The 13188-nt window shown below is 30.0% G+C and overlaps 2 protein-coding genes and 1 long non-coding RNA gene across 6 annotated transcripts; 1 reads left to right on the top strand and 2 right to left on the bottom strand.

The window, feature by feature from the left end:
- Positions 1–354: 354 nt before the first annotated feature.
- LOC102675430 (kelch-like ECH-associated protein 1B) lies at positions 355–3729 on the bottom strand. 2 transcript variants are annotated; one of them, XM_006607561.2, is made up of 7 exons: positions 2819–3729; positions 2435–2734; positions 2179–2343; positions 1427–2094; positions 1079–1327; positions 703–1001; positions 355–612 (listed from the first exon to the last, which is right to left on the bottom strand). In XM_006607561.2, the coding sequence occupies exons 2-7, from the start codon at positions 2723–2725 to the stop codon at positions 434–436; spliced, it is 1851 nt and encodes a 616-aa protein (XP_006607624.1). In that variant the 5' UTR covers positions 2726–2734; positions 2819–3729; the 3' UTR covers positions 355–433. The 2 variants fall into 2 exon arrangements, with proteins under 2 accessions (XP_006607624.1, XP_006607625.1); XM_006607562.2 differs by having other exon boundaries at positions 3633–3650.
- Positions 3730–5168: 1439 nt separating this feature from the next.
- Positions 5169–6313, top strand: LOC116184884. The gene is made up of 2 exons (XR_004149539.1): positions 5169–5882; positions 5972–6313. It is a non-coding gene; the product is annotated as an uncharacterized LOC116184884 (long non-coding RNA).
- A 467-nt stretch (positions 6314–6780) lies between these two features.
- LOC102675750 lies at positions 6781–12968 on the bottom strand. Of its 3 annotated transcripts, none has more exons than XM_006607565.2 (8): positions 12608–12968; positions 11714–12239; positions 10626–11641; positions 9692–10553; positions 9256–9605; positions 8811–9183; positions 8672–8742; positions 6781–8595 (listed from the first exon to the last, which is right to left on the bottom strand). In XM_006607565.2, the coding sequence occupies exons 2-8, from the start codon at positions 12155–12157 to the stop codon at positions 7653–7655; spliced, it is 4059 nt and encodes a 1352-aa protein (XP_006607628.1). In that variant the 5' UTR covers positions 12158–12239; positions 12608–12968; the 3' UTR covers positions 6781–7652. The 3 variants fall into 3 exon arrangements, with proteins under 3 accessions (XP_006607628.1, XP_006607627.1, XP_006607629.1); XM_006607564.2 differs by having other exon boundaries at positions 12652–12968; XM_006607566.2 differs by having other exon boundaries at positions 8672–8739; positions 12652–12968.
- Positions 12969–13188: the final 220 nt, after the last annotated feature.

Raw genomic sequence — 13188 nt, 5'->3', positions numbered from 1 at the left:
CACATACATATACATGCATGTATATGTGCATATATCAGTATATTACTTTAATAATACATTACAAATATACAGTTTTTCACAAATAAGAAGATTTTTATAAAAATTTTTTTTTAAAAATAATGTGTATATATACATAATGTGTCGCGCATATATATAAATAAGATCCTTATGATTTTACCATATATATGCTGTTTCTAATCAAACGAAGTTATTCGTCTTTTCAGAAAAGAAGTTATAAAATATTGATATAATGAAATTCAATCTCAACAGCTTATTCCACAACACAAAAATATATAATTATATCAGTCTGTAATTCATTCAAAGTTTTAAAAACTGTTTCTATTATTTTTCCTGTGCTTTTTTTATACATTTCTTCAATTTAAATACTTTATACCAATATGTAAATTAATGCCTAACAATTATATCATGATGATCATTTTTCTAAAGGTATATTATGATCTAAATGGTCGCAATGAATGGGACATTGGTGATATGATACTGCACTTGCATGACCTGATCTTCCAGATGTCATTGGTACTCCCTGTTCCCACATATCTTTTGCAGGATCGTAAATTTCGACTATATTTAAAAAATGTTCACCATCATATCCTCCTAAAAATATTCAAGCAAATTTATTTAATAAAATTAATATTAAATACAAATAAAATTAGCTATGTAAAAATACTTTTTTATTTTTCTTACCCATAGCATATAACTTTCCATCTAGTACAGTAACACTAAGCGCACTTCGAGCAATAGTGACGTTACTAACATGTTCCCATATGTCTTTTTCTGTATCATATCTTTCTACAGAATTTAATTGTCTAGTTCCATCATATCCTCCCACCACATATATATATTGTCCAAGATTGGCTACTCCAGCTCCTGATCGACTACATTTCATAGATGAAACTATTGTCCATTCATCATTTTCAGGATGGTAACACTCTACGGAATTTAATCGGTTCGTTCCATCAAATCCACCAATGGCATAAAGTAATCTGTCATAATTTTAATTTATATACATAACATAATTTAATATGAAGTTTTAAATATTTAAATAATTTTCAAATTTTACCTATTAACTACAGCTACTCCAACTCCCAGTCTCTTGATATGCATTGGCTTTACATTAGTCCAAGAATCATGTTCTGGATCATAACATTCAACACTATTATGATATTCTACACCTGCACTACCTCCTACAGCATATAGCAACCCATCCATCACAGCTACTCCTACTCGATTTCTTGGAACAGACATTGGACTGCAAGCTCTCCATTGATCTGTGAGTGGATTGTATCTATCAACCCAATCACTATCATATCTGCAAATTTATTATAAATTCTTTAATTTTTTGTCTAGTTTTAATTTATATTTTTATATAAATAAAAATATATATAATCAATATTTATAAGAATCTTACCTACTATCTGGTGAATTATTTCTTCCACCAACAGCATAAAACATACCCTTTAAAAATGCTCCACCTAATCCAGATCTCGGAACAATTAATTTAGCATGTTGAGTCCAAGTTTTTTCATCTACATTATATCCTTCTAAAAGATCTAAAGAATGTTTCAAGAAACCACCAGCTATATATATTACTCTACGAGTATTAGGAGTTCTTTCTTTCACCACTGGTTTTTTATGAAGAGTCAAATCTTTAAAAATTTGTGCAAGATATTCTCTACATGCAGGTACTTTTTTCAAAACATCACAATTTTTCATTTGTTCTCTAAGAAAATTAGGAGTGAGATATTGACATCTCACTGCATGCAATATATGCTCCATTTTTGGTCCTCTAGCTTCTTCATTGTACTTAACCCATTTTAAAACTGCATTGTATACTTCTCTCTCTTCTTGTACATTTAATTCATCTTTTCTCACAAGTGCAATTAATTGCATTGCAGATAATTGTAGGAACTCTTCTTCCTGACATATTTGACTAAAATGTTGAACAATAAACTGATTCGCTTTCTGATATAAATTTTGACAACCATGCTGTTCAGCAAAATTAGCAATTCCAATAGCATTTGTCGGATCTAATTGTCTTTCCAAAAATACACAACACGCATCTATGACATTACTAACCTATTTGATAAATAATATCAAATAAATAAATATTATGATATATATTTTATTTTTTGTTAAAATGGTATTTAAATATTTGTATACCTGAAACATGGTGGCTGCTGATAAAAGGGAGCATACTGTAATTTCTGTAACTCTTATTTGACCAGTATACATGAAGTACATTAAGCGTGCCATAGTTGTTGGACTGACACCTTGAAGTTTTACCCTAGACATTTCAGATTCTTTCAAACCTCCAGTAAACATTGCCTAGAATATATATAATAATCCAATATCATTTTCTATTTGTTTTATTATTTTATATTTATTTATATATTCAAATTTTTTAAAAATGAATTACCTTAAAGTATGGACTAGCAGCAGCTAAAATGACTTTATGTGCATAGAACAATTCTGATTCTACTTCTAATATAACATCAGTGAGCATATGATGACTACGCATAATGAACATCATTTTCATAGCATCTTTAATATAATTAGCCATGTAAAAAGTCATGTCTCCAAGATCACCATGTTTTTCTGTAGAATCTAGACCTTCACTCTCTGTCATGAATGAAGGACTAGATCCAAGATTCTTGGAATGAAAGCTACCTTGAGCTTCTTTTTTCATATAACAGTCTTCTTCATCCATTAAAATAACCTATGAAAGAATTAAATTCATCAACAAAAAATAAATATAAATTTTATATAAATTCATAAATTATGAACAAAATATTATACTTACTGAAAAGATCGAAAAATCTTTGGTAGAAAGAATTACAAATTATGAAAGAAGTTAACAATTCTGATAATATTCTCGATATAAAATAAAATTAACAAAAAGAATTGAGAAAAGAAATGCAACTAAATAATCATAATTCAAAAATGCTATTTATCGGATAATTTAATAACAATACTTGATGACGCAGGTACGAGATGAATGACGAATATTAACTATTACAATGTTGATATTAGTTCCACCAAATTATCATTCGCACGTGTTGAAATCTTGTATTGACAATTATATCTTTGTCCAAAATGAACATCAATGTATCAATAATCATATACACAGCTTTCAATACTTATTGTATGCTTATTTTAACACATTGTTTAAGAACTGATAAGAACAACTTGTTTTCTATTGCTTTCAATGGACTTCTCAATGAAAAATATGCCTTATAGTATCTGTTTTCATAATTCGTATATTAATTTTTTACATGTGTGAATAGCAAAAATTCAAACGGCGAATAGTGAAGAAACGGTATAAAGAAATTGTTTGGGAAAAAATTAACAATAATATTTATATGTCACTATAATCGCTAACAGTTCAGTCTTGCCAAGATAATAAGGTAATAAGAAAGTAATGTCTAGATTGTCTAAGCATTGGGTGCTACACGGAACTATATACGAAACAAACACAAGCGAAAGTTCGGCCGTGAATTAATACTCGTGATTGTGATGTGATCATAGATGACGTGAATGACTTGCACTTATTTTACTTTGATGATCGAGCATTTAGCTACTCACTTCGGTTTCTACTTTTAAGACCATTTACGCACCTTTGATCCAATACGTCCGGTAATTTTTTTTTGGCTGGCATTTTGTTTCTTAGGAATCGTTTAATATGTTTTAAATATATTAGGTTATGTGTATGTATTTACAAATTATATTATTATCAATTTCACGAAATATACAATAAATTAATCACGAATAAAATAATTGATAAATTAAAAACATTTTTAAAAATAATATGTGAAAAATTATAAATATAATTATATTATATATTTGTATATTTTTTTTTTATAAATTAATTTAATATTATAATAGAAGAATTAAGAGATTGTAGATTAATGTTTAGGAATTGATAAGATTAAGAGAATCTCATCAAATTCTCATAATAAGAATGATTATTTTGAGACAATATATTTATTTCTTATTAATATGGAGTTTTCAACAATAACAGTATAATAGTAGGCGTAACAAGAGAGACGAGGTAGGTTACGAGGAACCTAACCTAATACCGTACGCCAACAAGTCACTGTCCACAAAATCTCTGTGATGTATTATAATTACTATGTATAATTTTCTAATCTTTTTTATAATTTTATAATATTTAGTCCGTTTCTTTAAAGTTATGCACATTACATTTAAATTATAATGTGCGTAACTTTATTGTAATAGAAATAGATTTTTAAATCCTGATATCTATTAAAAGAAATCTTTTTTAAAGTAATATTTAATTTTTGATAAGAATTTATATTTTACATTTCATTAAAAAGTTTTTATTCATATAAGCTAAATGAAAAATTGAGCCTTGAGATTTTTAACATTGTATTCTATGCATTCAAGAAATTTATTATTAGATTTTCACAACATACAAAGTTCCATTTTGTAGTGGTTATTGAAAAAATAAATTTCAAAGATAATAGGAACCTTGTTCTGTGAATTAAGATATTTTTATGCACAGAATTCAATGAAAATTTTTTATTTATTAATATTTTATATTTTATTATATTAGAAATGTTCTCATAATTATATTGATTAATATTTTGTTATAAATTTAAAGGAAAAAAAATTTTTTTTTTATTTGTAATATACCATCATAATTCGAACTTTGAAAACTTCGAATTTCGTTGAGAAATTTTCAAAATTTTTAAAAAACATTTAAAGAATATGTATGTTTTAAGACATTACAATCTAATATAATAGTAACATTTAACAAAATTTTTAAATTAATATAATAATATTTAAAATTATGGCAGTGTTCTATGATAATATGGAATAATTTTATTGCCATAAAATAGAAATAACATATTAAGGCTATTATGATATTAATTATTCTTAAGAATTGTAAAATTGTAAAAATTTATTTTAGATTTATCATTAAATAATTAATTATTATTTCTTCAAAGTTCGAATTTTTGAATGTTTCAATTTTAAAATTTATTATTTTATATTATAGAATTTATAGATGAAAGAGAACATTTCATGATATTAATTTAAGAAATGGAAAGAAAAGAGCATGAAAAATTTATAAATTTTCATATAATTTAACCAAAAAATAAAATATATTTTTCTTATATTAAATAGGCCGATTCAATTTTTTTATTATTATATGTAATAATTTTTAAATTGTAATAAAGATAGAGTTACAAATAATTTTTGCTCTGATCTTTCCACAAGATGTTCATGTTATATAGGTTCTTGTTGGCGCACAATGAAATAGGGGGCTCGACCTTTAATTCAGTGCAATAATGCCTCTTCAGGTATCTAGAGTAGAAGACACATATGTACAAGGACTTTCAGAAGACAGCTTTCTTTCTTTTTTCTCTTTTTTTTATACATATTGAAGCAAATGAATATATCATTTGGATATCAATTGAAAAAAATAAATATATCACTACTGAACCAAATTACTGGCGGAACCCACATATTAAAGAATTTTACAACTATTAATTAATTTAATAAGTCTATCTTTGATTTAGTTAGGCTTGGGTGACTCTAAACTGGCCCCCTATATTTGTATTTTGATTAATTCCTGAATTTGCTGTTGTAAGCAAGATAGCGCTTTTTTTTTCATTATTAATCCAATTAAAAAAATTTATAAAAATCAATTTTATCATTTTTAATATAATAATAATTTTCTTTCATCATCACATATGAGATACAAAAAATCTCAAAAATCTATTAGCTAAAAAATGATAATATATAAATGATAAATATTTAAACAATGAAACAAATGCAATTAGTTGGGACACTTTCATTCATAATGATTATTTGTTATCATACAACAGAATGAAGATTTAAATGTATGTAATTAATCATCAAGCAACTTTGTTAACTTATTAAATCTCTGACATATAGTTTGAATTTATTTAAATGTATTTTTGAATTTCAGGGATCTAACATGCATTCGTGAAAGTCTATTTCATTAAACTTTCAGGAATTTCAATTATAAGTGTCAGATACAATGCCTAACGAGAAACTATGAAACTAAATTGCTATCTTCTATGTATAATTTATAATTGTATAGCGAATTGCTCAGTAATACGATTAAATGCTATATTCATAAGTAAAGAATTGGGCGGATCGACTACTCCTAAGGCCTCGCTCATCAATTATTTTGAATTAATTTAGTCCCACACATTCATTCTAAAAGTCTAAGTTAGGATAGTTGGGATTAAATTGAAAGGACGTTAGTCTATTTTCAGTTTTTCTAGAAAATAAAAAAGAAGAAACAGAGAGTGCATATGTATGTGTATGTTCAATTCCGATGATCCAACGATGCATATGTGCAATTTCTGAATATGTTCAATAGTTAATAATAATAATAATAATAATAATAATAATAATAATAATAATAATAATAATAATAATAATAATAATAATAATAATAATAATAATAATAATAATAATAATAATAATAATAATAATAATAATAATAATAATAATAATAATAATAATAATAATAATAATAATAATAATAATAATAATAATAATAATAACAATAATGGGATGAAGAGTATTGTATAGTAAACGTATGATTTTTTTTCATTATCAATGAATGAAATTACAAATAGAATGATTAATGCGTGCATACGATCATCATTAAATGTTTGTTAATAGAATTTGATTCTATTTAATGACATACCAGCAATTCGTAAAAAAGATTTATCTGATTAAAATTTCATCCGCCTTTAAATATTAATTATTCATTCTTTTTTTTTTCTTCTGAATAAGATAATATTTTTAATAAGATTATGTATTTTTTTTCTTTTAGTAAATGGTCATTCTATGTCGAGAATTCTATGAGCGAGTCTCTCCCTCTCCATGAGAGAATTATTAAAAGGTATATGGCAGTATGCAAGTCAGTGAAATTTCATAAATCAATATTCCTTACTTTTCACTTAAGTCTATTCAACGTTAATTCTTCTTACTTTAATATTCATCATTCTTTTATACGAACATTTAAATCTTCATTATATTTCTTTTAAATAGCAAACTGAAAAAAGTTGATGAATCATCTACAAATGATTAAAATAAAGTTGAGAAATACGGCAGTGTACGATGTCTAATAATCGTATTATAATTTAAAGAGAGACTCGCTCAAACCGACAACATCTGTAGAGTTTAAAATGCCAACAAGAAAATATTTCAGTTACTCATTTAAGTCGCTACTTATTAGAGACAATCTACTAAAGTTTTATAGCACTTTTTTTCCGTTTTTTTTTTTAATCAACATACTCTATTATTAGTATTATCAATGTATGTAACAACATGAACAAATAAAGAGATTTCGTTTTTCTTTATGGGAGAATCTCTTTCTTGTGTTACATTTTAAATATTTCCGAAGACACTGTGTCTATGTATATATTTTTTCGTTTATATATATCTTTTTTTTGTTTTACTGTTTGTCTGATTTTTCCTCTACAAATTGACCTATAAATCTGATATTGCTTAAATCGATCAAAGCCCCTCAGAGGCAACGATTTTTGAAGCTTTTAAGACTCACTTTTGTAAGAATTTTCTCTTTCTCTCTCCCTTTTTTATTGAAATTAAGTGACATAGTCTGTTGTCTATCAAGGAGGATGCAAATCGCGATGATGGGCTCTAGCACTTAAAATTGCTTTCAATTCGGATTCTAATTGTTTTTTCGTTCGTTCGCTTACCGATCGGCCTCCCACTACCGGTTGAGCGGTAAGTCTTGGTGATGGTAAATCAGCCATCAACTTGCCAGTATCTCTGTTTTCATGACTTCTTGCTCTTCTTATAGGCTTCTTAATGGGTAAAGTATCATCCTGGATCTTCTCATGCGATGGCCGTTCTAGAGACAATGTCATTTCTTGATTTAATGTATAAGTGGAACCACTGGCCACCGCTTCTGAGGACCTGCTGATGTCTATCGTTCCTGAGCCCCATTCACGAGATAGCTTTCTCCCTATGGCCGAAGTTAATTCGTTATTCGGCGATAACAATGGACTCTTGGATATATGATAAGTAGAAGAATGTGGCGGTCTCAAGGTAGCGAACACTGGAAACGATTGTCCTCGTTTTGCTGGACTTCTGGCATATCTAGGTGTAGGTGCACCTCCTCCAGTCGATTCACCTTTGATCGTTGGTGTTGTACTACCGGTGGAATCGCTTTTTGTTGGAGCTAAAGGTCTTAATGTTGCACTACCTCCGAAATGAGAACCTAAACGTGGAGGTGGTGATCCACCATCTCCATGACTCAAACGACGACCCACCGTTTCAAGAGGACTTCTCGCTCTCAAATTGGTGCTACTTAAAGTAAACTCTCTAGGCTTCATAGGAGCCTCCAAACTGATAGGAGACAATCCTAATCTAGAGCTTGATAAATTAGTCGAACTTCTACTCTTCTCTGACCTCTTTGGACTTCGAGGCATTAAAGGACTCTTGCTTTTGCTTCTTTCTCTTCCCTTTATAAGTTTCTCTTCTTTCTTGATAGTGGATATCTTTTCCTGCTCTTCTGATACAGTTTCTATTTTTTCCTCTTGTTGAACTCTGTAAAATTAAAATGTTATTCTTGTTAAATTAAATCACCAAAGCATGAAATAATTTTTTAAATTCTTTAATTCACCTTCGAATTTCTTGGATCATCTCAAAAAACTGAGCTTTACTTTTGCGTCTTCGACGTTGTTCGTGTTCCTTCTGGAACATGGATACCTTGTAGATATATGAAAAATATTACAAATTTATTGAAACAAAAAGTTACTTACTCGTTTGACACTTTTTTGAAAAAGGGAGGCAATTTGTCCTTGTCGTACCGTGTGAACCAGTTCTCTGGCAGCATGGTGTGGCGACACCAGCTCTACGCAATTGATGAATCTGTATAGTTTCTGTGAGAAGAACATCACATTACGGCTGCGCCATATAGAATCCTCCGGTCTGTGTCTCAATCTGGGCAATGTATATTTGTAAAATAAGTGTTCCCCAGCTAAAATAATTGTACCGAGAACAACACCCATTCCTAGAAGACAGAATACGCCAGCTACAGAAGCAACACCTAATGGTCTGGGTTGTCCTCCTTGCTCATGTTCAAAACCGGTATCCATTCCTTCTCTTCCTCGAATGCAGGGTAAACCACCATACCTAGATATTTAGTTTTAATTTATTTAATCTTTTTTTATTTATACTTAAAATTATATAATTTTAATAAACTACCATTTTTCTTGCAGAATATCCAATAACCCGGTACTTGTATAATTAGCTATAACTCTGGATATACTTTCTTTCAAAGGATGGCCCTTGGTAAGGGCAACAGCATAAGTATCTTCATTTATAGTATCTCCAATTTTTTGCAATCGACAGCCATCATCTATCGCTCGATAGTAATCTAAAATAGGAGTGTCTGCTATAAGTATATCTAAACTACCATTTCTTAATCTCTCTACACCCTCAGCAACATTTGATAAAGAATATCTAGCCATGTGGGACCATAATTGTGCGTTTGCTTTCTGTACATAATATTCGGCTGCGGACGCTCTTGGTGCACCAACCTTCTGTAATAACAACTGCAACAGATATTATTAATTTTTATTATCATTTGAGATAATATATATTTATTCAATGTTGTTATGCAATAAAAATATGTTCTTACACTTTTATCGTGATAATTGCTTACTGCAGGATGGAAAAAAAGGCCCGCGATAAGGGCAGCTATGTTGGCTGTATAAGAGGCTACGAAGATAACCGAGAAACCACCCCAAATATTGATCAAAAATTTATTAGGCCAGGATTTCGGTGCCTTGAAGGCAACTAAATGTCCACAAAGGAGACCCCACATCACCCACAAGGCAGAGGCTATCGAAAAGTTCTTGCTTCGTTGTCTACCCCATGGGTTCAGACCGAACGGGCTGAACCACTCGTAAAGTGCCACTGCTGTGGCAGTAAAATTCAACGATGTAAAAACAGCGATCCACAGCTCTGGACTGAATGGAAATAGAAAAGCAAATAGCGATATTTCTGATTTGAGCTTTGGCGCAGTGAGAAAGCTGACTCCACTGAAGAAATATGGCGTAGTAAAATCAACTACTTCCGCTCTACGAGCAGACACACTGAGCGGTGCAAAGGCTAGTTGAGCTCGACTAGAAACTAATTCTCCCATAATCCCATTCCACGTGCTGCCATTTCTCTTTCCAAACAGACCATCTTTCACCAAATATAAGTCATATCGGAATCCTAATTCACGAGACACCAAGGACATCAAGTCCATGCTTAAACCGTAACAACACATCAGAATATTTTCTTGACGACAAAAAACTCCTCTCAAGCAGAGACCTTCCTGTAGATTTGTAACCATTGTAAATGGTGGTGCCAATGCTGTTACTATGCGATACATTGGCATCCCAATTTTTTCGCCTCCTTGTTCTAGATATGCTGGCACGATACCACCCCCTGGCCAAATTATGGTATCCAAATGAACTTCTTTTCCTCCTTTCACTGTGCCAACTTTGGTCCATCTATGGAAAAAGAATTGAAATATTTATGAATATTTATATTTAATTGAAAGAACGAATATTGTTTAAACATACCTCAATTGGGTTTTGTTTCCTGGAAATCTTATGGCTTGTAAGTTCAGCAAATGAAATTTAGCTTTATCCTTGGAAAGTTGACTTACAGAATTCCTCAACTTCTGAGTTAAAGTCTTTGAAACAGTGTGCCTCATTTTGCTTGTCAAAAATTTAGCATTATTTTTTGAGAAGCATTCTGGTATAAAGTTCTCTTCCATTTGAGCTTCATTTAAACGATTCAATCTAGGTTTTACTTCTATAAATGTTTCGTCCAATGCCTGAGAGGTTTCCCTGATCATTCTGGATAATATAGTATCACTACCCATTAATTTTATGCCAGATGGTCTTAATACTAGCATACCAACTGGCATAAAATCTTTGGAATTCAATTCCTTGTCCTTTATTCTAATATCTTCATCATCATCAAAATTAAAGCTTTTATCTTCTTGTTTATTCACAGACATTTCGTTCTGCCATCTATATTCTTGTAATCGATGTATATCATTCGATAAATTGGGCAAGGAATTTAAAGATAATTGATTTTCTGCTACGAGATTCATGTTTCGATTTATACTCTCTAGGGCTGAAGGATTTTCATTCGTTGCTATCGATGATCTTGAGCTATGTATAATATGAGAGCTGATAACATTTGGTTCGTTAGGTCTTAGTTCTGCTTTCAAGTCTAGCCAAAGCCACAAAAATCTTCCTGCAAGCATTTCATATTTGCCAGCCACAGCTAATATTCTTCGTGCACTATTCAAGTCAGAGCCCATTACTATGACTCCTCCACTACCTCCTTCTTCGGCAACTCTTCTCAGTCTAATTCTCAAAGTTTTATCATTTGTCGGAAGATGTATAATGGTTCTAGGTGTTAAAGTTGTTTGGTTTGCATGCAATAAATCATTGATTGGAAGCAAAGTAGTATCTATAAGAAGAGTGAATGCATGCCAGTTTGCTCTGTGCATTAAAGCAGCAGCAGCTGCTCCCACTTCCTTTGTACTAGACCCTATACGACTTTCGAATTGACCAAGATTGCCCTATAAATTGCAATTTTTTTATTAACTATGTAAAAATTAATTATAATAAATAATTATGAACTTATAACAAACCTGTCTAAGAAAATCTTCATGAGTGAACGGTAACCACAATGCTGGAATATTTAATGAAGCTGCAGCAGTCACAAGAAATTTAGCTGCAGAGCCTCCTCCAATAATGATACTTAATGCAGTTCTTCCACCTTTAATTTCATTGCAAAATTTGTTTAATAATGACAGAGGATAGGATAGCGAATCTGTCTTAGGTGGAGCTTCTATGAAAGATACATTCATGTCTGCATGAGATGATTCCAGTCTTGCTTTTTCCCATGCTTTTTGTACATCCGTTTTTAGCGAACCTTGTGGTTGTGTCAAAGAAAACACTATACGCCATGCAGCATAAGATGTTCGAAATCGTCCTTTAATTGCTCTCACAGATCTGGCAGGATCTGTGGAGCAGAAACAAAAAGAAGTTCCTAACAAAAAAAGGAATAAAATTCTTCGAAAGAGGCCGAACATCTTCTTTGCTTATATATGTTTCTCCTCTGCGTTATTCTTTACTTAGCTCGTCTGGTTTACATTATTCATGTAAGGTTCCAATCTGTAATTGGATAAAATTAAAATTAGAATAAAATAATTTGTTATTTTCATATTTTAATTAATTATATACATCATTTATGGTTCATAGACACGTTACAAATTAAAACACATTATTGACAATAACAATTCGAATATTTTGCGTTTTTATCGTATGTACAATATTTTTCATGATTAAATTTTACTAATGAAAAATAACTCTGCTCTCATAAAAAATATTTTTTTTATCTCATGTAATGTTTTACCCGAAAATGTTTTTCACACACTTGCACTTTTCTGTTTATAAATTTTACTTTATTTAAAACATAATCGAATTTTTTACACATGATAGAACAAAGCACAAAGTTGAATAAATTTAATGATTAAACTTACCAAGTTTTAATGTTTAGGAAAGGCAAATAGTGAAGATAGTTTACCTTTTCCCAAAGCGAATCATATGTTGCAGATCCGGAGGCGGATGAAGAAGAGCACGAAGATTGCTTTTTAGCCGCCACATAATAGCTATCGATTAGGTAACCGTATCAATTGTCGTAAAATAATGTCAATTGGTCAGTGTGGAAGACAGGGATGAACCGTCACTTGCCCTTTTCTAAACGTCCTACCCCGTGCATAACAGCCATTTTCGAGCAGCCCCTCCCTTTAAATTTCACCCCTACGATACACATACTATCTTCACGCACACATACACTATATGTATGTATATCATATCCATTTTTCTTTAGATTATAAGATATTGAAAAATAAAATCGAATTTTTTTTTAATTTTTTAATTTTTTTTCAGAAAATTACGATATTGTTCTTTTATTTAAGGAAAATAACAAATAACATTTTTGAATAAATAATGATTTTCTTTATTATAAAATGTTACAAATTATGATTTTTAAAATTTAAATTTTTTTAAATATGAAAGAAAAATCTTGATAACATTGGGTATTGAATTAATAGGAAAATCG

This window comes from Apis dorsata, unplaced genomic scaffold (assembly GCF_000469605.1).
Source record: "Apis dorsata unplaced genomic scaffold, Apis dorsata 1.3 scaffold_5, whole genome shotgun sequence".
Taxonomy (NCBI): Eukaryota; Metazoa; Arthropoda; class Insecta; order Hymenoptera; family Apidae; genus Apis; species Apis dorsata.
The sequence above is the reverse complement of the archived record's forward strand: the minus strand, read 5'-3'. Positions and strand labels throughout refer to the sequence as shown.